The sequence below is a fragment of the Monodon monoceros genome, unplaced genomic scaffold, assembly GCF_005190385.1.
Source record: "Monodon monoceros isolate NGI ecotype Baffin Bay Population unplaced genomic scaffold, NGI_Narwhal_1 Super_Scaffold_15, whole genome shotgun sequence".
Taxonomy (NCBI): domain Eukaryota; kingdom Metazoa; phylum Chordata; class Mammalia; order Artiodactyla; family Monodontidae; genus Monodon; species Monodon monoceros.
This window is the reverse complement of record NW_021703771.1, coordinates 20,478,929-20,502,440: the sequence shown is the minus strand read 5'-3', so window position 1 is coordinate 20,502,440 and position 23,512 is coordinate 20,478,929. Positions and strand designations below refer to the sequence as shown.

The 23,512-nt window shown below is 38.8% G+C and overlaps 2 protein-coding genes across 6 annotated transcripts in view; one reads left to right on the top strand and one right to left on the bottom strand.

The window, feature by feature from the left end:
• The window catches only part of RARS2 (arginyl-tRNA synthetase 2, mitochondrial), a 118,918-nt gene extending 97,688 nt beyond the window's left edge, over positions 1-21,230 (top strand). Inside the window, exons 22-23 of one of the 2 annotated variants that reach the window (XR_003793642.1) lie at positions 11,364-11,470; positions 21,058-21,230. The gene's annotated coding sequence lies outside the window, so the exon portion shown is untranslated. Of the gene's footprint in view, positions 1-62; positions 916-11,363; positions 11,471-21,057 lie in introns of those variants that run through there. The other variant, XR_003793641.1, reaches the window with a different exon arrangement.
• SLC35A1 (solute carrier family 35 member A1) overlaps positions 1-22,581 on the bottom strand; it is a 29,609-nt gene extending 7,028 nt beyond the window's left edge. Inside the window, exons 1-5 of one of the 4 annotated variants that reach the window (XM_029223327.1) lie at positions 22,140-22,581; positions 17,876-18,030; positions 6,404-6,563; positions 6,063-6,215; positions 972-1,038 (exon numbers count right to left, since the gene is read on the bottom strand). In XM_029223327.1, coding sequence (XP_029079160.1) covers positions 972-1,038; positions 6,063-6,215; positions 6,404-6,563; positions 17,876-18,030; positions 22,140-22,241 — 637 coding nt within the window. In that variant the 5' untranslated portion in view covers positions 22,242-22,581. Of the gene's footprint in view, positions 1-971; positions 1,039-6,062; positions 6,216-6,403; positions 6,564-17,875; positions 18,054-20,342; positions 20,461-22,139 lie in introns of those variants that run through there. The other 3 variants (XM_029223326.1, XM_029223328.1, XM_029223329.1) reach the window with 3 other exon arrangements.
• Positions 22,582-23,512: the final 931 nt, after the last annotated feature.

Below are 23,512 nucleotides of genomic sequence, written 5' to 3'. Positions count from 1 at the left end.
TTTTTTTTTTTTTTTTTTTGCGGTACGCGGGCCTCTCACTGTTGTGGTCTCTCCCGTTGCAGGGCACAGGCTCCGGACGCGCAGGCTCAGCGGCCATGGCTCACGGGCCCAGCCGCTCCACGGAATGTGGGATCTTCCCAGACCGGGGCACGAACCCGTGTCCCCTGCATCAGCAGGCGGACTCTCAACCACTGCGCCACCAGGGAAGCCCAGTACTAACTCTTGATATAGCAAAATAAAGATAAATAATAAAGATGTATGGCTATAACTAATATACTCTTTACTTTCAGTTTCTTCTCTGTTGGAACCATTTCTAAAACATTTCTTACATTGCACTTAACATTCATACTTTCTCTTCTTGATTCAGTGAAGGATAGCCTGTCCCTACATATATGAGTCCAGACTTCCACACTGATTTGATGTTAGTGATTTTGATTCTTCCCTCCCCTTCTGGCTGTTACTTCTGGGTATTAGGTTTTCTTAGTGATCACCCCCCTTTCCTCCCTACTCCATAATTCCTAATCTGTTGAAGCAGAGGAAGAACTTGAGTTACCAGGGAAATACAGATACTGAGCTAGTAACTAACAACCTAAAGCAGCAGAATCGAACCTGAGGATAGTGCCAGTGCCAGGAAAATAGAAAGAGGTACTTGAGCTTTCTGATGGCTAACTTCCTCCATTTTTTAATTTATTTGGGGGATCTTGGCTGGACCGGGGATATTCAAGGATGACAGAAATACATTCTTAGATAACTGCAAAGATGAATAAGGACTGAGGTCTAAACTGTGTTAAACATTACCACATGCTTACTGGAAAAACAGCTGACATAAAACTATATAGCTATTAAGTAAGAAGATAAGCTTTAATAGGAATAAAGTTGAGTTTGATAAAGCAAGATAAAGTCAATCCCTATTTAAAGTCTGATGTTTTTTTAAAAATTTGACAACAGAATAAAATGCTTTTATGACTTACCTGCAAATCCTGAGCACAATACAGCAACAGCTATAGCACCAAACCCTAATAATGGATTTTGTTCCACCTGCAATAGTAATGTTTTAGAAGTCATTTTTAGTGACTAGTAAATAGAATTCATCCAAGAGAACAAACAAATGAATACAAAAATCTGTTTATAGTTCTGCTGAAAGTACGTGCCATATCAGACATGGCTATTCTATAGAATAAGACGGGACCAAACAAAAGGCCATCCCAGAGATAAACCAAAGTACTTAAGTTAAAAACCTATCCCTCAAATTACAGCCAGAGTAAACGCTTGATATAACGTGTGCCTACTTCCTAATAACAATGGGCACCCAAGCACAGAACTGTGCAGTCAGCCCGCCTCTTCATTTTAACTTCTGCCACCACAACTCAAGCTCTTATAGGATCAAGCATGGAAATGGTAGCAGTTTGACTTGTTTAATTTATTCCCTATCACCTACAGGATGGAGTAATGACATGTAAGATTTCCTACTTCACTGAATTTTTATCAAATATTAATAGCATGCCATCTGTGTACCAGATATACTGTTTTATATTCTACATGAATGAAGATGAAGATGATACACAGCTTTGATTCTTAAACAGTTCATGGATGGGAGAGATTGACACATATATATAATCATAATACTTTGCTAACAGATGCAGGTATATGGGCCCCCAACCTATTGTTTCAACTGTATTTCCTCTTCCCTAAACTAACCCTCAGGAGCTTTCATCAGTCTTTCCTCAGAGATAAATGTTACCTCAGTGGCAACACTGAAACTAAAGGGTTGAGACATGTGTCTGTAATATGACAAGCACATACCTTGTTCAAAATAAATAAGCCTGACAGTATTAGGACAGTATTACTTGATGTTAAGTACCTGAGAGAGAGAGCTTGCTCTAAAATGTCTGCATGAAGATAAAAGGAGAAATAGAAGATATTATGGACTAATGGTTCTCAAAGTATGGTCCCTGGCAGCATCATCACCTGGGAACTTGTTAGAGATGAAAATTGACAGGCCCCTCCCCAGACCTACTGAATCATAAACTATGGGGATGGGGCCCAGAAATCTGTTTAACCTTCCCGTTGAGTCTGATGTACACTAAAGTTTGAGAACCACTACTATAGACTACAACTGATAAACATGGATGATTTCCTAATACAATCTACAAGGCCAGCATAGAGAGGAGAAAAAATAACGGTGTGAGATTTCATCTATCCCAACAACTGCTTGGAAGCTCAAGCTACTAAAGATAGTGTCTGACAAATTCCTGGTTGCTTTTCTGCCAGTTTAATCTCTACAGTTAGGAAAAATGGTGATAGACACTGCTTCTCTGGACTTAATTCTGACTGATAAGAAACTGCTGGGTGGGACTTCCCTGGTGGCGCAGTGGTTAAGAATCCGCCTGCCAATGCAGGGGACACAGGTTCGATCCCTGGTCCAGGAAGATCCCACATGCCGCGGAGCAACTAAGCCCGTGCACCACAACTACTGGAGCCCACACGCCTAGGGCCCGTGCTCCACAACAAGAGAAGCCACCACAATGAGAAGCCCGCACATTGCAAGGAACAGTAGACCCCGCTTGCCGCAACTTAAGAGAAAGCCCACGCACAGCAAAGACCCAATGCAGCCAAAAGAAGAAAGAAACTGCTGGGTGATGAAGTGGAAGTGATGGAAACCTAGGAAAATGGCAACCATGTCGTTTTAGCATGATCAATAGCCAAACAGCACAGTTCAGAGACTTGAGCTCCAGTCCTGAATAAATCAAATTCAAAAAACTAAAACAATTCCATAGTTAGTGTGAAGATGGGTTAATAGGGTAAGAGTTTGTTAAGAATGAGATTCTAATGAACAGTAAAGAAAGAAATCAGTGTTACTAATTAAGGGCATCTTCAATGAATTCTCATAGGAACAATAAAAAAAAAAAAAAAACTACAGTACACAAAACCAAGAGGAACGGACCAGGAGTTTTAGTATCAAAAAACTGAAAACAGTGTAAATGGAGGCTTGCAAAATTTAAAGAAAGCCTTTAAAAGTATGTTTAGTTTAGGAAGAAAAGAGTATGCTTCTTCGGCTAGATGACATGCTGTTAGATAGCAAGAAAATAAGAGTTACCCCCAAACCTAGTTTCCATTTTCTCTGTGAATAATGACTTTGAATGAATGGGAACCGAAGTCCAAGACATTGGTTTGCTGTTTTGAGAACACCTACCTAAATAAATTCAGAAGTATCTTGACCAAGAATAGTAGCAAATCAAGGTACTGATCACTGTTATCTCTGAAGAATAATAGGGCATAGAAGCTATGCCAGAAAATTTGCATTGGGCAAATACTGTCCTGATTTTCAAAAAGGCAGAGGGAAAGAAAAGCTGCAGAAATTATAAACAGCGGCTTGAGACCTGTAAGGCAGCCCAGTACACTCACCAAGAGCACAGGCTCTGGAGCCATGCTGCCTGGATCCAAGCAAGGTTGAGCCATTGCTAGCCTTCTTTGCCTATCAGTTTCCTCATAAGAAAATGGAAATAAAAATACATGCCTCGTATGGTGGCTGTGAGCATAAGTGAATTAATGTATATAAAGCGCTTAGAACACTGCTAGTATCCAGTGTGACACGTGACTGCAGCTGTTGTTATTACTGAATACCAGCGAAATGCTACAACAGGTGACTTGGAGAACTTTTGAAGAAACCATCAAGAGTGTAATGGTCATCACAAGAAAATGGTGTGGCTTCCATAAGAATACGACTTACCGAATTTTCTTACTGAAAGAATTCCTAGTGTAAGTGCTGAGGGGAATTCCATAGAGATAATGTTTAGCAAGAAATCTGACAGATTTGCATAATATTTTTGTGAACAAGACAGAGAAATGTAGTGAGGATAACAGCAGTTCTATTCACAGCTGAGTGAGTGCTCATATAGCAAAGTGCTAATTAACAGAATAAAACCAAGCTAGACCAACAACCAATATCAACTAGCCAGGCATATGAATAAGCCATCCTAGAAACAGATCCTCCAGGCCTAGGCAAGTCTTCAGTTGACTGCAGCCCTAGCTGATATCTTGACTGCAACCTTATGAGAGACCTCAAGCCAGAATGTCTAAAAGAGGCCAGCTCAGGCACCCTCTAATTCCTGACCCATAAAAACTGTGAGAGAGAATGTTTCTTAAGCAAGGAAAAAGAAAAAAAAAAGTCAAGCTAAAGAGAGTCTAGAGGTATAGCCACAGAACTCTGGTCCTGTCCTGTCTAAAATTTTCAGAGAAGACCCAGAAGACATAGGTGTCAAATCTGTAGAAAGCAAAACATTCAAAGAAAAAGCTAATAATGGATAAGGACTGGAAAGTCCTCAAAGGCTGGAACAATAACCCAAAGCTAACAAGATGGGCTTAATAAATATAAACACATTTTGCATTTAGAAGCCCGCGGCACAAAACACATCTGAGACAAACTGTATTCGTGTGAAACAGCTACATGTGGTTGTATAATCAGTTATATAATGGATAGCCTCCTCCAGCCAAAAAAAACCTAATATAACCTTATGCTGATTTAACAAGTCTCTGGTATTCAGAATAAAGGAGGCAATTAGCGAACTACACCTCACACCACTCAGTCATTATCTGGAGACAGCGTGAACTTTTAGGACACACTGAGGAAAAAGAACGGATAAATGCACCTAGAAAAGAAATACGAGGCAATACTGGGGCACGAGCCAGGGATCATAAAGTCTCCAGAAGCCATATTATAGAAAGAAACAACAAGGTTGTCTCAGTGGGAGAGAAGAAAAGACAGGGAGGGTGGAGATGCAACATTGTTCTCAAACATTCAAAGGCTCATCCTATGGAGTTAGCAGGGATTTGAGTTACTCTGACAAGAACAAGGAACAATGAGAGGCAGTTACAGGAAGCTACATTCCTACATGTTTAAAATATGAAAGAACTTTCTAGAGTGCTCCAAAAGTAAAATACTCTGCTTACTAAGCTTACTAAACTTTTCACACATATTACCTAGGTGAGGTGACCCTTTTCTAAAGGTGTAGGGTGTTACTGGAAGTTCATATTTGACTTTTAAGTGTTTGCCTTACTTCCCAAACAAATTCTTTACAGTTCTACATCTGAGTTATACGTGCAGTGCATAGTTGATCAGTGTTCTGAAATGTCACCGAGAATATGAGCACGTTTAAACATCATGTAAAGACAATACATATTAATTTAAAACTCACTTTCTGAGGGAAAAAACTCTTCCACCAAGCCAGAAAGTAACTACCTAAAAAGGAGCTTTCTACTTTCACAAGCTCTGCATACATCCCCAGCTGCCTTATACTCCTAAGAGCACCATGGTCTTTCATCTGCTAAGAGTTAAAGAAGAGTGTGCAGTTGCAGAGGGAAGCTCCCGACCTTCAGGTCCTTTACTGTAGTTCCACTTCCTACTTCTCTTTGGGAAAATAACCAATTAAAGCATACAATATATTAAAAAAAAAAAAAATCAGGTATGTACCTTAACATTTAACTCTTCAACTAAAAGTTAGAAGTAAAGGCACTTTTTGCCCTATTGTAGTTACCAGTTATTGGGAAAAACACTATTCTGTAAGACCCACTGCTGACAGTGGATGTATGTGCAAAATGATAAAAAATTTTGTGAGTTGTGGGAGAACATGAAAATTAGATGGGGAAAACTCTGCCCAGTATTTCTGAGAAAATGTCTAAAAGAGGCCTAGAAGTTTTGAACACAGACACTGTGTGGAAGTTGGCACAACTGAGTTACAGGTTAGCTGTTAACTGTGCAACTCTGGGTACGTGACTTCACCTCTTTGGACTTCAATTCTGTTATCCATAAAACGAAGGAGTTGCATTATATGGAGTTTTGAGATACCATCCATCTCTAACATAGTTTATGCATATTCTTCCTTCTCAAAAAGGAAGCCCGGAGGTATTACTCTCCTTGACAATAACATCACCCTAAGGGGAAAAAGGCGTATCTATATGGCAGAGGCTATGAATCATGCTCCATTCTTTTCTGTGTGACTGTGTGGAGTGCTCAGGACTCTGGAAAGTTCCCGTTTAGCTACAGTGAGCACTTAGCTTCTTACCACGACGCCTGTGGCCTGGGCTGGTCTCCACTGTACGAGGACGACTCCTCCACACAGCATAAAAACTGAAATCCACTGTAACCTGCTGAGCGTCCTGTTTAACATTAGAACAGTACATAGAGCAGTACAAGGAATCTTCAGCTGGTACGTCACCTACCAACAAACAATGAACTCATCAGCTCGGTTAACATTAGACTCTGACACAAATGTACTATTTCTGATATGAACACAGCTGTAGAGAAAAATATTCAATAGTTTGATAGAGGGTTAGTAAAACATCTTTTCACCGTGAAAACATTTTTTAAGATTTTGCGCCTGCCATTATCATCTACTTCACCTACCTGGTATACTGCTGCATCCAGATGGCTGAGAGCCAGGAAAGCCATGTTGTTCTGCACAGCATACACTAAGGAAGGCACGCACAACTTCATCAGCTCCTTGGGGCTCCCCAAGACATTTTCTCTTAAAGATGCCTTGAATCTACCCAGATTACCAGTTTCTCTTTGAAAACAAAAAGGGGAAATGAGAAGGGATGAAGAAGAAAATGAAAGATCATCCTCTCTATTAGATACTGTCACACATAGGAGAGCTACATTGTGTTACGTTCACTGATACTTATTTCTAGAATTTTTAACTGACTTTAGATTCATTAAAAGAAGCAAACCAGCAATGCATCCCCATAAAAGAAAAACAACTACAATCTTCATTTGGGAAAATATGACAATTAGGTTTACCACCCTCATCCTCTGGTCAAAGTTTCAGGGGCTTTTGAGTATATTAAACAATGAGACTACCAGGAAACCAGAATTGCCGATATTACCTATAAAAAATTAATTTAATCCCTGCCACTTTAACTGCCATTGCATCAAGTTCACCCAGATTATTTTTTAGATCAGGTTGCATATGTATTTTTTAATTTTTAAAATTACAATAGATTTTAATTGCAAACAAAAGAAAAAAGTGTTAGTAGTTATAGAAGTTACTTGGGATAGGAACCGAGTAATGCAGGTCAATATTATTTGTAAATTAATTCCGTGTTTGTGCAATATGGCAGACAATAAATCTTTAAATAAGCATATTCTCATAAAATTCAAGTATGTATCTGTATAATTTTGCAGGAAATCTGAATAATTTACTAATATCAGTAAGGTAAACTGTACCTGGAACATACATAAAGCTTACTACTTGAGTGCATATTGATTGATGCATGCTCTTAAGTATTCTTATTGTTCCTCAGGAGGAACTAGCTAATCTGGCTCATATTTCCCCCTGTTGTAAATCAGCTCATTTATTTCCTGAAAATACAAATCAAAGAACACTTTTATAAGCATTAACACCAAAAAAAAGTGCTACATCAAAAGGCTCCTAACTGCCCCTCACAAGATCCTTAAAAGGACCATAATACTTCGTTGGGAAGATGGAGCTATTTCAACTCACAATGAGCCTCTATATTTTGGGTTAACATTAGAATCAACAGTCACTAATTGGATATTTTCATATTTAAATAGTGCAAAATTAATTACCCAAGTTCTGAGAAGGAGCAAAGAGTCCATAATGTCTAATTAACTACCCATGCCTTATCCACTGTAGAACACTCCAGCCCCCAAGAAAATAATTAAGACAGGAAATTTGGCCTAGGCCACAGAAACAAAAGAAGCCCTTCTTAGTTACAGACCGTACTTTGCTGCCAAAGCTACATGCTGAAAAGTAATGCACACAGCCTGGAGGGCGACTCTACACTCCATGCAGAAAAGGGAGAGAATACCAGAAGATTACTGGGAAAGTCTGCATTGTAGAGTTTTCCAGATAGCTGAAGGTTGGCCCTTTAAACATTTACCATTCTTTTTTTTAACACAAATCTAAGATGTTCTATATAATTCTCCACCTCTTAAAAGAGTATAAAGAATAATTTCTCAAAGTTTTCCCTCAATTATAAAATTGAAGAGAAAAAAGATTAAAATTAAAAAGAAGAATCACAGAGGTCCAACTCAAAGAACCATTTTAACAAGGTGATATAATTGAACATTTTCTTTATTGTCATAATTCTCACTAGGAAACATGATGGCAGAGACATAAATCTTACAGGCTGTGTGAAGTAGAGGACACTGCTTTTACTGTATCATTACTTAATGCCCTTCCAAAATGCTGACTTCTATACTAATGTATCTTCAGAGTGGCTCCCTAAAGAACTACTGAGAGGTACCTGTTTGTACCCATCTTTCACAGTCCACCTCCTTCCATGTCCATTTATCTCCCACATACGATTCCTCAAGCTCTAGTTTAGTAGCCACTTATCCCTTCCCTAATCCCTAGCTATGGGCAATGCCATCTTACCTCCACTCCTTAGAAATACTCTAAACCCTCAATGGTATCAAATGAATTTCTGCCTATCCAGAGAACAGAGTTGATCTCTTTATCACTGGCTCTCTTTGCTCTGCTAGAATACAGGCTGCTTAAGGATCTAACAGCTTCTTCTATTAACCATGGCTGTACCAATAATCAAGGCTGCTGAGGTCCCTTTTCTCCCTGTCACTTTTATCTCTTCTCCCACACTTTTCAGCTTTCACATCAAATGAAGGGCCTGTGAGACATCACCAGCCAATCTGAGTACTCCTTTCCTTCAACATGAAAAACAAGTAGAGTATGGTGTGTCCAGATTAACCTTCAGGTCTTTGGCTCTTCTGGCTATATCCTTTTTATTGGATACTTAGGAACTATTACTTCTCCACTGCCAGGAAGACTTTACTATCTTTTTCTGCTTCCTTCTCTAATGTAGATATTAGAGAAGCCAAGGTATACCAGAATGCTAACTACTGGAAAGCTCAAGCTTCACCATGGTACCTTAGAATTATATCAATATTATATAATTATAACAAGATATTTTGAAATAAGTTGCAAAAAATAGCAGAGAATGCTAAAAGAAATTGTAAAAGAAAACAAAAGCTCAAAATAATTAATGATATTAGAAAGTAAAAGAAAGAGATTTAGGAGGTATAAGAAAGAATATAGGGGAATGTTACCACACAGAAAGTTTTAAAGGAGGAGATAAATTATTTCGGTATTAGATTAAATCTTGCTTAATTTAATATATTTAATAAGAATACAGCTCTAAAACTTAGTTTTACTCACTAAAGTTAAAAAAAGTAATAGCAATATATCTTCCAGAAAACACTAGTAATCATCTATCCTTTTGTTTTACTGTTAAGTAGACAAAGATAAATGATCAATTCTAAATATACTACAGCCTTGAATAGTGTTCTCTGAATACTAAAAAAACATAAAAACCAAAGACCACTTTTTCTTCCATTTTCCTGCTCTGATATTTTCTGGAAATCAAATCCCAAGCACTTTAATGAGTACCTTTTGTTAAAAACAAATTTATTGAATTTAATTATATAAATGACATTGTGAGATAAGAGAAAACGTGTGTATAATCAAAAAGCATACACTAATTTTTTTAGATATAGTCTGTCCCATTAAATTTACTCTTTGATTTTTATCACTGGAATAACATGTGCAACCTGTTGTTACCTCAAGGAATGCTGAAGCTCCACGTTGACTGCAGAGAGATTCCGCTGCTGCAACCCCCCCAAATTTCCTATCAACCAGCTGAAACCAATTCTTTCTGATCTATGTTTGGTCAAAAGTAGGCCTCATTCTTCCAGCTCCTGATCTGAGGAGAACTACTAGGAGGCCTGAAATCCTTGGCTAGGTTACCAAGGCACTGTGCAAAATGGAATAATACAGCAGAAGTTACTCATGAGTTTAAGAAATCTAAATTTCCCTTACAAATTTCTTATCATCTGCAAAGTTAATTAAAATTAACTCGCATAAAAGATTTTGGGAAGCTAGGTTTAAAAACCAATAATGAGGTCATTTGAGGACAAAAATACCCATCATATGAGGTACATGACTTTTACTTCCTCCCCATGACCCTAAACCCCTTATAGCATTGAGTACAAAGAGGCAGTCAAAATGTAAACTCAGCAAGAAAAACAGAATAGGGCTGGATAATCTATGACATAGGTATCTGAAAGCTTCATTCATTATTCTAGATAATACTATGAAACAGTAAAATAATTTTCTCCAGTCTTATCTGGATAAGTAGTACAAAGATTTAAGATGCATTTGGTTTATTACGAAACACACCCAAAGTGTATGTACATTTACACCTCCTTCTAGGTTTCTTTAGTCTTTACAGGCTGTGGTGGATAGCAAACAATAAAAAGTTGACTTTGTTCTAAGACAACACACAGTGTTTTCATTTCCTTTTCACATCACAAATGACAGACTTAAATCAAAAGTATCAATTTTAATAGCTATGACAGGGTTTAGTAAAGCATACAGCTAACTAGCAATTTTCCTGTGAATTGTTATAGTAATTATTTTATGAAAAACTAAAATATTTTCAAATGTACTGTTTGATGTTTCAACTGGAATTATAACTTAGAAATTGGTAACTTAGTCAAATACTTAAAAAATAACTTACCCACATATAAAGCTTTTGCAACATCCAACTGCTAAGCTGCTCCCCTCCCCAAAAATAGGATTTATTAATTTCCTTTTCGATATAAAAGTGGTCTGATGAAATTATACATGTACACAGCAGTGTATATAAAAAGATAATTATTACATCTTTGTTTTGTAGTAGCAGAAGACTGGACACACCCAAATGCCCATCAGTAGAAACTGGTGTATGTGATACATCCATATAGTGGAATACCACACAGCTCTTAAAAAGAGTGAGACAGATTTCTATGTACAGACATGGAACCATCTCTAAGATAAAACATTTAAGTGAAAAAAAAGTTAAAAAGCAAAGCAGTGTAAACTGTATGCACACACAATGCATGTAATCAAACTCCCCAATCAGACTGTATAAACCTTAAACCTTATTTATCAAAATAAAGTAGCCATTCATTAATTCTTCCCCACACTCCCCTTTTTTTCCTTGCAGTTCTAAATTAACTTTTGATTGAAACAAGTATAATTTCATATTCCAAAGATTACTAGAAATTGTAAGTAAAATCAACAAGGATGGCGGAAAACTCCAAATTAATTACAAACAGAAACCAAAAAAAGAAAAAACAACCCTGTCAGTTTTTTTAATGAATACCAAAATTACACGGAAGGAGAAAAAGAGAACTAACCCAAGTATTCTAAAACACAGTCTTTTTACTATATGCTCTAAAACTAAAGGCAAAAAAAAAAACTACATACAAATACTGAACTTTAGTTAGTAGGTTTGCTTTTTCACAGCTGTATCTTAGAAGTTCTGAGTCTACTTATTATGTATTCTAGGACTGAGCAAACAAGTAAATATCTTGAGGATAATGGAAGTCAAACTCACCACCATTGGAAAAGGGAAAAGCTGCAATGAACTCTGTGGTACTGGATCAGAATTGCAGGTATCAAACAATGTATTACTCATAGTTGTATACACAAACACATATATATACAGAAACAGAGAAACAGACAGGTATGTATGTATACACATGTTACCTAGCTCTGGCTACTGAAAGGGCCCAGAAGTTATGATACCCCCAGTAGCAATGTGCACACCTCATGTCTAGATTCTGGTTTCTAAATACCATTTTGGGAAAAAAGGAACAAAGCTTCTTAGAGAAATGTATGATTTGGGGATTGGGGCAGGGAAAGTATAAGATAAGCTTTGAACATCTTGCTATGCTAAAAAGGAACTGCTCAAAGATTGATGAAAATATGTAAGTGAAAAAGAAAAGAAAAGAAACAGGAGGAACCTTGAAGATGATCCCACTGTCCAAATCTGGGACAATTTGAGCATCGAAATAAATGATAATAATGGATTCCAGCAAATATAATAAAATAATCCATGAATCTACACTGAGAGGGAGAAGGACAGGTAGGGGGGAGAGAGAGGAAGAGGGAGAGAAAGGAAAGTTTCTTAGAGTAGAATGCCAACCAATAAATGTATAGGGAATGATGGAACTGGGAAATTACCATTTGGCAACATCAAAGGACAATAAAAATGATGAGAAAGAGGATATATACCTAGTTTCAAAGATTCTCTCCATATGATACTTAATAGTTACAAAGAGAAAATTGGTAACTTTATCTGGAGAGACCTGGCAGGCACTACCTTAATCAAGGAATCAAAGTTAAATCACCAGTAATGGGGCAAATGGATATTATGTGCTTCGTGATACACTGCACTGAGAAGGACACATCATTTCCGTGATATTCCTGACCAAAACCCTAAATTTAATCATAAGAAAGCAATCAATAAACATAAACTGTGGGACATTCTACAAATTAAATGGACTATGCTCTTCAACAATGTCAAAGACAAGAAAAAAAGATGGAGGAACTGTCTCAGATTAAAGGCAGCTAGAGATATAAAACTACTGTAAAGTATGATTATTTTACTGTTAAAGGACATCAGTGGGCAACACAATTATCTAAGGTCTATGAATTAGATAACAGTATTGTATCAATACTAATGTGTCAATTTTGATATTCTGTTATTATGTAAGAGAATGTCCTTGGTTTTAGAAAATAGGCACTGAAGAATTTAGGGACAAAGGGGCATCTTGTGTAAAACTTGCTCTCAAAACATAAAAACAATATACACCACACAAATATATTGCAATCAAGAATATGGTAAAATTTAGGGCTTCCCTGGTGGCGCAGTGGTTGAGAGTCCGCCTGCCAATGCAGGGGACGTGGGTTTGTGTCCCGGTCCGGGAAGATCCCACAAGCTGCGAAGCGGCTGGGCCCGTAAGCCATGGCCGCTGAGCCTGCGCGTCCAGAGCCTGTGCTCCACAACGGGAGAGGCCACAACAGTGAGAGGCCCGCGTACCGAAAAAAAAAAAAGAATATAGTAAAATTTAACATTTGGAAATAAAAACTTAAGAGAAAAAACAAAAAATAAAATTATTGCAATTACTGAAATGTCTAACAATCCTACTAAATGCTTATCTTTGCCCTAGCTAATCACAAAACAGCTCAATTATTTTGTTCTAAAATACTTATAATTTGAAAATTAGAAATCAGGGAACTTGCCTTCGAATCCTATCACTGCCAATCACTTTCTAGGTACCTCTGGCAAATGAAAACTTCCCTCAACCTAAGATTTCTCATCGTAGAAGATGAAATAATAGCTAAGGCTAAAGCAGTGGCACGAGAATGAAATGAAAATTAGCTGTGTTTACCTGCATGCTTCCCTCACCTGTTTTTAAGGGGGGACGGGGAAGAATGTTTTCTTAACACCTTCACTCTCTGGCAGCCTGCCATTCTCAACAGCAACAATCCTGAATGTCTGAAGGCAGCAAACTTAGTTGCTGCGATCTTAAAAGAGGATGTTTGGCACTTTACATATTTTGACAGTGATTAACAGCTAGTATTCCAGAGTGTAATTACTTGCTTTCTAAAGAAAAGAAGTTAGATATCTGCTCATTAGGTTTTCAAAAATTCATTTTTCACAATTGTCCCCGTAAGAAGCATTATTCTTTGATTTTTCTAAGGCAATTTCAACTTATAACATTATATATTATAGCGATAGTGCTAAAGTGCTGGCTAGTGTCCCTTAGTGCAAGAAAGCTGTGATGTGCCTTATGGAGAAAATACATGTTAGATAAGCTTTGTGCAGGCATGATTAATAGTGCTGTTGGCCCTCAGTTCAATGCTAATGAGCCAACAATACATACTAAATAAGGTGTCTTTAAACAGAAACATGGTTATATAGTGATCAGTTGATGAAAATGTTGTGACCAGAGGCTCACAGGAACCTATCCCTGTATTTCCTCTAGGAGCAAAAGTTCAGTATTCAGTAATTCAGTGTCCGTGGTAACTACTGAGATAGTAAGAATCAACAGTCACCAAACCCATCACCAAGTCCTATAGATTCTACTTCTAGAACATAACTCAAATACATTACCTTAATCACCTGCTCTGTCATCATGGCCACAATCCCTGGGCTCTAATAAGCTCCCTTACTTCCAACTCTTATACCCTTCCAATCCATTCTCCTCAAAGGAATCAACAAAGTAACTCAAAGTAATGTGGGTCACCATGTTAGTCCCTGATTTAAACCATTCAGTGATTTTCAATGCACTTGAGATAAAATCCAAAATCCTTTACAGGCCCATAGGATTACTCTTGATACCCTGCCGACCTCTCCTGCTTCATCTTAGCACGACTCCCCTCTCACAGCACTCCAGATACACTGATTTGTTGTTATTCAAACACACTGTTCTCTTTACCTTCTCTCTGCTCTTCTCTTGCCCAACTTCCATTCAATCTTCAGGTCTGGGTTTAAATGTAACTTCCTCAGAGAGGAAGCCCTCAACATTTTCACTGGGTATGTTTCCCACACAGCTATGCTTTAGTTTCATTAACGATTGTCTCATGACATATTGCTGAAGAAGCTGAAGATGCAATCACGATATCCTTTCATTTCATTCCGTAGCTATCAACCTGTGACCTCATGGATAAAATAATTCTCCTTTCTCTATCACTCTTTATCATTCCAAGAGATTAACATTTTTCACAGATGCCCTCTTAAAAGTAACCCCTTTGCTCCAAGAAATAAAATGTTTTCTTGTTATGAATAGCAGGTATTCCATTCTACCAATGTGTTTTGAATAAGAACATGATAATTTGCCAACATGTTTCTCCATAAAAATTACATTTGCTTTAAAATCCAGTAATTTCAAATGCATTTCACTTCTTTCATGCTTTATGATTTTCCAGTGCTTTTTCCACTTGGAAACTCGCTGTGTTTTAAATGATTCTTCTTCACAGCCAAATTCTTGTTAGCCATGTAGTGTCAAATGCCAACCACCAAAACTCTGTGTCATAATACTTTACTTTGTCCTGATTGTCCCTGGTCTTGTGTACTCTGCAGGTAAATGTTCATAAAAGAGCCTCTACACTATGCAGGTGACATACACAGTAAGTGATTACTGGTGATAATCATGATGATGAAGTACAGTATTTAGTTTTCCACACTGTTGCTATTTCAACACCATTATTGGGACTTGTCTGGTGAACTCTTGGAAACTTTTCTGCTTTCATTAATATTTTGATATAATTTCCAAAAACGTTTCCACAAAAGAAACTACAACTGACCATATCCATAACACTGAATAACTTAAGAATAGCAAGCAATGCAAAGCTGAAAAAGCATCAAAATAAAACAAAAAGTCATGCAGACAGGTGAGCAGGACACTAGCCCAACTGCTGAGTTAAACCAAAGGCCTCATTGCTTTTCTGCACATTGGTTTTTAAAAAGTCTTAACAGTTACGAAACAACAAAACCATGATCTGATCTTATAGTTTAAAATAGCTGATTTCATGCTTGGGTCATAATTCATTTCATTCCTGGGTCATAATTTTTTCTCCCTAAGGAAGCTGGGGAATAAGGAGAAGAAATGTGTTCCCCTATTCCCCTTTTTCCAATACCGCCATTTTTGTTTTAAAAGAAGTTAAGCCCTAAGATTTTATTAACTTATTAACGCTTAAATTGTTATATGGATGTTGTTCTAGAGCTTCAAGCAGATTTTTTCCTTTGGAACACTGCCTTTTAAAGTTTTAAAGGTACAATAAAGCCCCTCCTTTACCTGACATTATGCAGAATAGTGGAAGCCAAATTTCCTTAAAAATGGATCTTGTTAAGTAAAAAGCTGTGAAAGGTCTGAGGTTTTACCCTACTTGCAACCTAACAAGTTAGGCTGCCACAGTATCTCTGCCTACAAGATAAATTTTAAACACAAATTTTCTATTAGAGCTTTCCACCATCAAGTCTCAAGTTATTTTCTGTTCTTTCCTCCTTCCCCAAGCCAGTTTTAGAGTATTTTTTTCTGATGGTTATTTGTAATAATGTGTGTGTTTACTAGTTCATTTTCTGTCTCTTCCACTGAAACTAAGTTCCAAGCAAGCAGAAACCATATCTACTTCATACCTGTATATCCAGCACCCATGATAAAACTGTCACACAGAAATCACTTAATAAATATTTGTTAAATGAAATTTTAAAGTGTTTAAATGTAATTTAAACCTACATACATGCTATTCCTCACTACTTCCCACTCTCACCAGCCCACATCTTGAAACCTAGATGAATTCACCCGCCCACATGACCCAGATGGGTCCCCATCTCATAAATCGTTCCCCAAGTAATTTCCTACCAGATTTTATTTAATTCTCACAACCCGATTTTCTCCAATTAAGAAATGAAGAAACTATACAACATAACCCAAAGCTCACCTCCTCTTGTTTCATTTTCTCTTGTCTCTTGTTGCTGTTTTTCTCTCAGCCACAGACTATGGCTGTTTTCCTCTGTCTTGAATGGACTCTGACCCCTAGTTTTACAGACTCAGTGTCTAGAATTTCCCTTTTCAGCCCCATAAACTCACTGCATATATTTCTTTATTGGTGGTGAGAAAGTCATCTGATTTTTATCAGACTTAAAGTATTCCAGTCTATGAATAATATAATGTGGGAAATGAAAACAGACAAGCATAAAACTATTGGGCTTATGGGCAGGACTGAAGACTTATAAACTTTAAGAAAAGAAGAAATGAAGAAACTAAAGCTCAGAGAAGTTAAGGAATACGTGGAAAGTCATAATCCCAATGAGTCTAGGACTAAAATTAGGTCTGTCTCACTCCAAAGCCCCTATTCTTAACCCTCTCTTATACTGCATCCTTGGCTAAAACGATTTTCATAGGATGTTACTGATACAAAACCCAGTGCTGCCACATAGTAAAAGTATAGCAAGGGAGGAACCTCAGATGCTGTATAGATAAAATAGGGGTAATTATAGTACTTAACCTAAAAAATATATAAAGATTAAATGAGATAACTAATGAAAAACACTTAGCCCAGTGCCTAACATTTAATACAGGAAACACTCAAGAAATGTTAACTAGGGCTTCCCTGGTGGCGCAGTGGTTGAGAATCTGCCTGCTAATGCAGGGGACACGGGTTCGAGCCCTGGTCTGGGAAGATCCCACATGCCGCGGAGCAACTAGGCCCGTGAGCCACAACTACTGACCCTGCACGTCTGGAGCCTGTGCTCCGCAATAAGAGAGGCCGCGATAGTGAGAGGCCCGCGCACTGTGATGAAGAGTGGCCCCCGCTTGCCACAACTAGAGAAAGCCCTTGCACAGAAATGAAGACCCAACCCAGCCACCAATCAATCAATCAATAATAAATAAATGATAAATAATAAATAATGAATAAATAATAAATTAAAAATAAATAAATAATAATAAATAATACAAATAAATAAATAAATGTAAATAAATAAGCCAAGCATTTGAAGCCCTTTAAAAAAAAAAAGAAATGATAACTATTATTATCATAATATTCCTCTACAACAGAAGTCAGCAAATGTTTCCTGTAAGAACCAAATCGTAAATAGTCTAGGCTCTGTGAGCCACCACACTGTCTCTGTTGCAACAAAAATAAGCAGCAAACTGGATTTGGCCAATGGGCCACAGTTTGCTAACCCCTGCTTTAGGGTGGAATTCTTCAACTTCGGCACTACTAATATGTGGGGCTGGGTAATTCTTTGTTATGGAGTGCTGTCCTGGAGGACAGGACATTGTAGGACATTTATCAGCACCCTTGGCCTCCACCTACTTGATGCCAGTAGCATCCCCCAAGTTGGGTCAACCAAAATAATATCTCCGAGGGAGCAAAACTGTCCTGAGTTGAGGAAGGCTGCTCTAAAGCAATCAAACATACGAAGATGTAGCTTGAATCTTCTGATAAAGAACATAACTGAGTAAAAAATTAGTAACAACACACTAAAAAGTATTTATACTCACTTAGCTAAAATTCCCACACTTAGCAATAACTTTATAACTTCTGTGATACACACGGCTGTGGTTGAAAAGTAGAGTTCTTTGTCTGATGTCCTTGTGTATCTTAAAGCTATGGTGTAAGTTGCAGCCACCAGGGTCATCACTGCCAAGCAGTATAACTTGAATAATAAATTGACATTTTCTGGAAAATACGTGCAACAAAGATATTATTTAGTAGACAATATTATGTATGTAAAAGTTAAGCAGTGTTATACCTCAAAATGCCTTCCAATTTCAAGCACAAAATACGTTTAAAAATTTATTTCAAAACAATATTTTCCAACTACATGAACAGAAACAAACATACACACACAAAACACAGCTGACTTTAAGTATCAACTGGTTAGGCACAGATTTTGTTCCTGGGGAGGGCTTAAGTGCAAGGTTATGTGGCATAACTAACTCTAGTATAGGATGTTATAAATCACATACTTTATATATCTTTATAATTCATACTTGTGAAAGCAAAACACAAAAGCAAGATGAAAACGATTACTGCAATGTATGTTCTAAATAGAGAGACAGCAGAAAGAAAACAAAAGGAATAACGGAGTGATAAAATAATATAGAACTTCATCATAATAAAAAACAAATTACATCCAGCCTCTCATTTCATAGCATTATAAGAAAGATAATTCATAACACCATAAAAGAGTATTAAGAATGAAGTTCTGTAAAACTTGAAATCCAGGAAATATACACAACTTATGAACACTCAATTTAAGAACTTCTTGCAAGTATATCTGAGCAGCAGCCATCACTCAGGTGCCAGGGCCGGTCCAACACCTTCAATAAAACCACAAGCACCGGTGTACCAGGGCTCCTTCCATACTCCCAGCCCTGCTCTGAGACTACCATCACCTTATGCTCAAACTATGTCTACTTTCTTTACCCACTTCACACCTCTCTCATCCCCAGCTACCTGTAACCTTCTTTCAAATCTCAGGCACATGTTAAACAGGGATCAGCAAATTTTTTTCTGTAAAGGGCCAAGAGTAAATATTTTAGGTTTTTTAGGCCACAAGGCAAAATCAAGGATATCATGTAGGTACTTAGGTGACAAGAGAGAAAATATACTTTCACATTTAATTTATATTTAATTGGAAAAATTCAAAATATAATTATTGAGTACAATACTTTACAGTATTGAGAAGAAGGGAATTCTATGGGGTGGGTGGGTAATATTTTGCTTCACTGGTCTTCAAAGTTAGGGATCCATCAGATTAATTACAAACATTCACCTGTAAAAACCATTCTTAGCTGATAGGCCATACAAAAACAAGTGATAGGCTGGGTTTGACCAATGGGCCATACTTTGACAACCTGGGTTAAGAACCAGAGGGACAGGGGGTAACTCTGGGCTGCTACTGTAACTACATTACCCCTACGTACACTTTTGTTCACCGCTTTGGGAGCCTAACCACAACTCAAAGGTGACTTGCACAGGAAAATAAAATAGGAGTTTCAAATAAGTTATATGGTAAGGTAGAAACTCACTAGGAAACAGATTATTCAATATAAATATTTTTCCCTGGGTGAATTAAAGAATTATTTGTAAATTTCAGGCAGATTTTTAAAATTACATTAGGTCTTAACTGAAAAGTAATATGGTAAAATAGAAGAAATAGAGCTTCTCTGCCTAAACTTTCTTTCCAATAGATCCGAGGACCCAAAAAGCAATGTTAATGTAAAAGGGATTGAAGGAGATTACTATAATACTTTGCTTGCTCTAAAACTTTCCTACACAGGAGGAAATGTAAAACTTAAAAAATAAACAGCAGTACAGGAGAAAGCATTTCCCATCTTCTTGATCGGGGGTGAGCAACCTACATTTCCTCTCATTTTTATATGACCTGCAAGCTGAGAATAGTTTTACATTTTTAAACGGTTGGAAAAAAGTTTTTCGTTAATCTTTTGGGATGTGTGAAAATTATATGACATTCAGATTCAGTGTCCATAAAAAACGTTTTACTGGAACACAACTACGCTTATTTGTTTCTGAACTATCTATGGCTACTTTTTTTGCCGGGCAACAGCAGGATGAGTGGTTATGACTGAAACCATCAGCCGTTAACAGAAAAAGTTTACCAGCCCATATCCTAGATTATCAATACTTTCATAAATAAGAGATGTTAGGATCGCCAAACTAAAAACTACTTTATTTTAGCTCTTATATAGGTTCCTGATTCCAAAACAACATAGTGAATGTTTAACACTTTGAAAGTACACCTCTTAGAATCGTGATTAATGGGAATATAGATGATATTCTTGAAAATAACTACTGATGGAAATAGAAGCGTAAACAAGTAAGTTTAGATATTTGTATAACATACAGGGCTTTGGTATAGAATACCACTTTTAAAACATATAATAAACTTTTTAAAAATACTTAATGCTTTTTTAAGCATTATTTTCTCTAATTTCAGCTTACCATTAGATCAAAATATCTTCTTCACTCCAGTCATTAATTCTCCAATATGAAAGTTCAATTATTAGCAATTTCAGTTTTTTTTCAGGGTAATATCAAAAGTCCATACAGGGACTTCCCAGGTGGGCCAGTGGTTAAGACTTCGCACTTCCACTGCAGGGGGCGTGGGTTCCACCCCGCTTGCCCAGAGGCTCCGCCACGAGGAAAAAAAAAAAGTCCACAACTCAACTGCATTGTTGAGTGGGCACACTGGCACATCAGTACTGTTTTCTCCTTCTCACAAAGTTCCCATTAGCTCCCACGCAGTATCTGTTTTTGTGTGGAAAATGCCCCCCAAATGAAATTTACAGTGTGGAGTTAAATCTTCTGCTCAGTTATACTTCACTATATTTTAGAGGAGACATTATTTGTAACACCTGAGAACTTGGAAATTCATTAAGTCCCAGATAAATAAATCCTTTGTGAATATCAGGAAGCTCAGGAAACTGCAATTTTGTGTTGCACATTTCTAGTGGGCATAAGATTTATAACATGACCCAGGCACAGCAAATATGTATTGGCAGTAAACCTAAATCTGTAAATTGTGGCAACTACTTCAGATAATGATTCGACTTATGTAATTCTCAACTTGCCTTCACCATTAATCTCGCTGTTCCCATTTTATGTCAGTTATCAAAACAATTCTACTTTTTTCCCTTTACTTCCTGTGTTGCTCCAGAAAGACTTAACGTTGGGCTTATTTGAGAAGCAAATAAGAGAAGCATATGCAACTACAGACAGTACCCCCTGGGCAGGGCCTGAATAATAAACGTGGCCTCTTCAAACAAGAAAATAATTTGGTACCCATGCAAAAAGCTATTCTTTAAATATTTGCTCAAATTTATTCAGAGGTAAAGCCAAGAGCTCTACGAAAGAAGGGTGGAGAAAGAATCTGGGTGTTGCCCAACCTCTCCTAGCTACTGCTCTACCATTCAGAAATTCAGCTCTCGTCCTTACTTACTTACCGGACTCAGCAAAGCAGAAGTGCTGCGGAGTTAATCAGACTCACCCTCACGAAATGGCAATTAGTCATCAAACAGTATTACTCTAATGTGCTATCCCTGGGGAAGGGGGCGGGGGAGTGGATCTCGCCCCACCCCTCCGGCAAAATATCAAAGTATTCCTTCTAACAACATACAACATTCTCCTTGGAAATAACTCTGTTAACGACTGCTTTCTCCACCTCGTTACGGCTGCAATGCTATTTTAATGCCCCAATGATGTTTTTAGTGGCTGTTACGTGGGCCAGCCGCTGCTTAGGCTCTGCACCCGGAGCATGCCCTTATGCCTCTGTGCATCCTAGGGCAGGAGGCGCAGCGGAGACAGCAGCCGCGGTGACCCCGGCCAGGACAGAAACCAGTCCTGCCTCCCGCTGGGTGATGCGTCTCCAGCCCCGCACCTGCGCCCCGGCCCCTCGCCGGGTCTGTCTGAATTCGCTTCCCACCCACTGCCAACTCGTCGAGGCAGGCGCAGTTTCGGGCCGCCGAACTGTCCAGCGCGGAGTACGCCGCGGGGAAGGCAGCCGCAGTGGGAGCCTGGCTGCCCCGCACTGCCACGAGCGGCGGCGGCGCGCGCTCAAGCCCGAGAGCGGCTCAACACAAACTCCTGCTGCCCGACGCCCCGGCCTGGCCCCTGGGCCCTAGAGCCCCGCGGGCGCGGAGGATGGCCGGCCACCGACAGGTGCAGACCAGCGCTGACGCCCGCTCGCCACCGCCCCCCGCGGGGTCCCAAGTCCCCGGTCCCAGCAGCCCCCGGCCTCACCTCTCTGAGGAGCCATGGTTCCCCGACAGCACCGCGCGGAACTGACGCGCGCCCCCTTCGCGCGCGCTGCGCAAGACACCGGGGACCGCCTCCTGGGGTCATAGAGACGAAAGCTGCTCGGCCTAGAGCGCCTCGCCGGCCGACCAGCCACGGATTCCCGCCGAGCCAAGCACAAAGATTAGGCTAATGAATCGGAAGGCTGCGGAAAACGGGAGGATCCGGATGGAGGAGAGGCCTGTTCCGCCCAGTCTATGTTGACGAGTGCGTAAAACTCGGTTCCAAGGCGCTCTCTCGTAAACTACAGTAAAACTCGGTTCCAAGGCGCTCTCTTGTAAACTACAACTCCCGGCCGGCTAAGGAAGCAGGAGTCAAGGGAGCGGAGCGTTGCCTTCTGGGAGATGTAGTCCTCACCAGGTGACTGTGCGGCAAATAGGAATTGGGCTTAGACTTAGGGATTCGTGCCTGGCAAAGCTGTTGTAGCACCTCCAAGAACTCGTAAAGTAACAGAAACTTCTTTCGACAGCGTTGGCAACTTCTGTAACTTCCTTTAACTTCCTCCTTCATGAAACTCCTTTGTTACCTCTTATTTAAACTTACAGTAATTCCCCTATATACCAACCTTCAAGTGGCGAACTTTCAAAGATGCGAACGTGCATTCCATCAACGCCAGGCGTGAGTGAAATTGCAGCTTGCCCTCCCTCTCCTATTGCTGACGATCCTTCAGCTCTACCATCTCCCACCTCCTCTCCCTCCTCCAGTCGGTAACTCTTCTTGCCTGTTCACTTGATGCCAGCGCCTATATGCCAGCTGTTGTACTGTACTACTGTACTTTTCAAGGTACTGCACTATAAGGTTTCAAATGTTTTATTTTTTGCTTGTTTTTTATGTATTATTTGTGTGAAAGTATTATAAACCTATTACAGTACTCTATAGCCGATTTTGTTAGTTGGGTACCTGGGCTAATTTTGTTGGACTTACGAACAAATTGGACTTACAAACATGTTCTCGGAACAGACCTCGTTCGTATGTAGGGGACTTACTGTATAGTTTATATTACATATTGTTCAGAAGTCTTGTGCCTGTGTCCTCATCGTCAGCATTATCATTATGTTTACCTAGCCAGACATGCTAACTGCACGATCTTCGCACAACGAAAGGGCTCCGAAAACATTAGACATATCAACAGGCATTTACTTCAACTGCTATGATCTCCATGTTCACTGAAGCATATTAATTAGCATAAGCGATGTTAGAAATAATTCTCTGGCAAAATGAATGGTCTTCAAGATATGTGGATTAAAAATACTATGTAAATACCTCAGTTCTTACAGGAACATGGGTACAAGATTCTGAGATGCCCAGCAGCCTACACC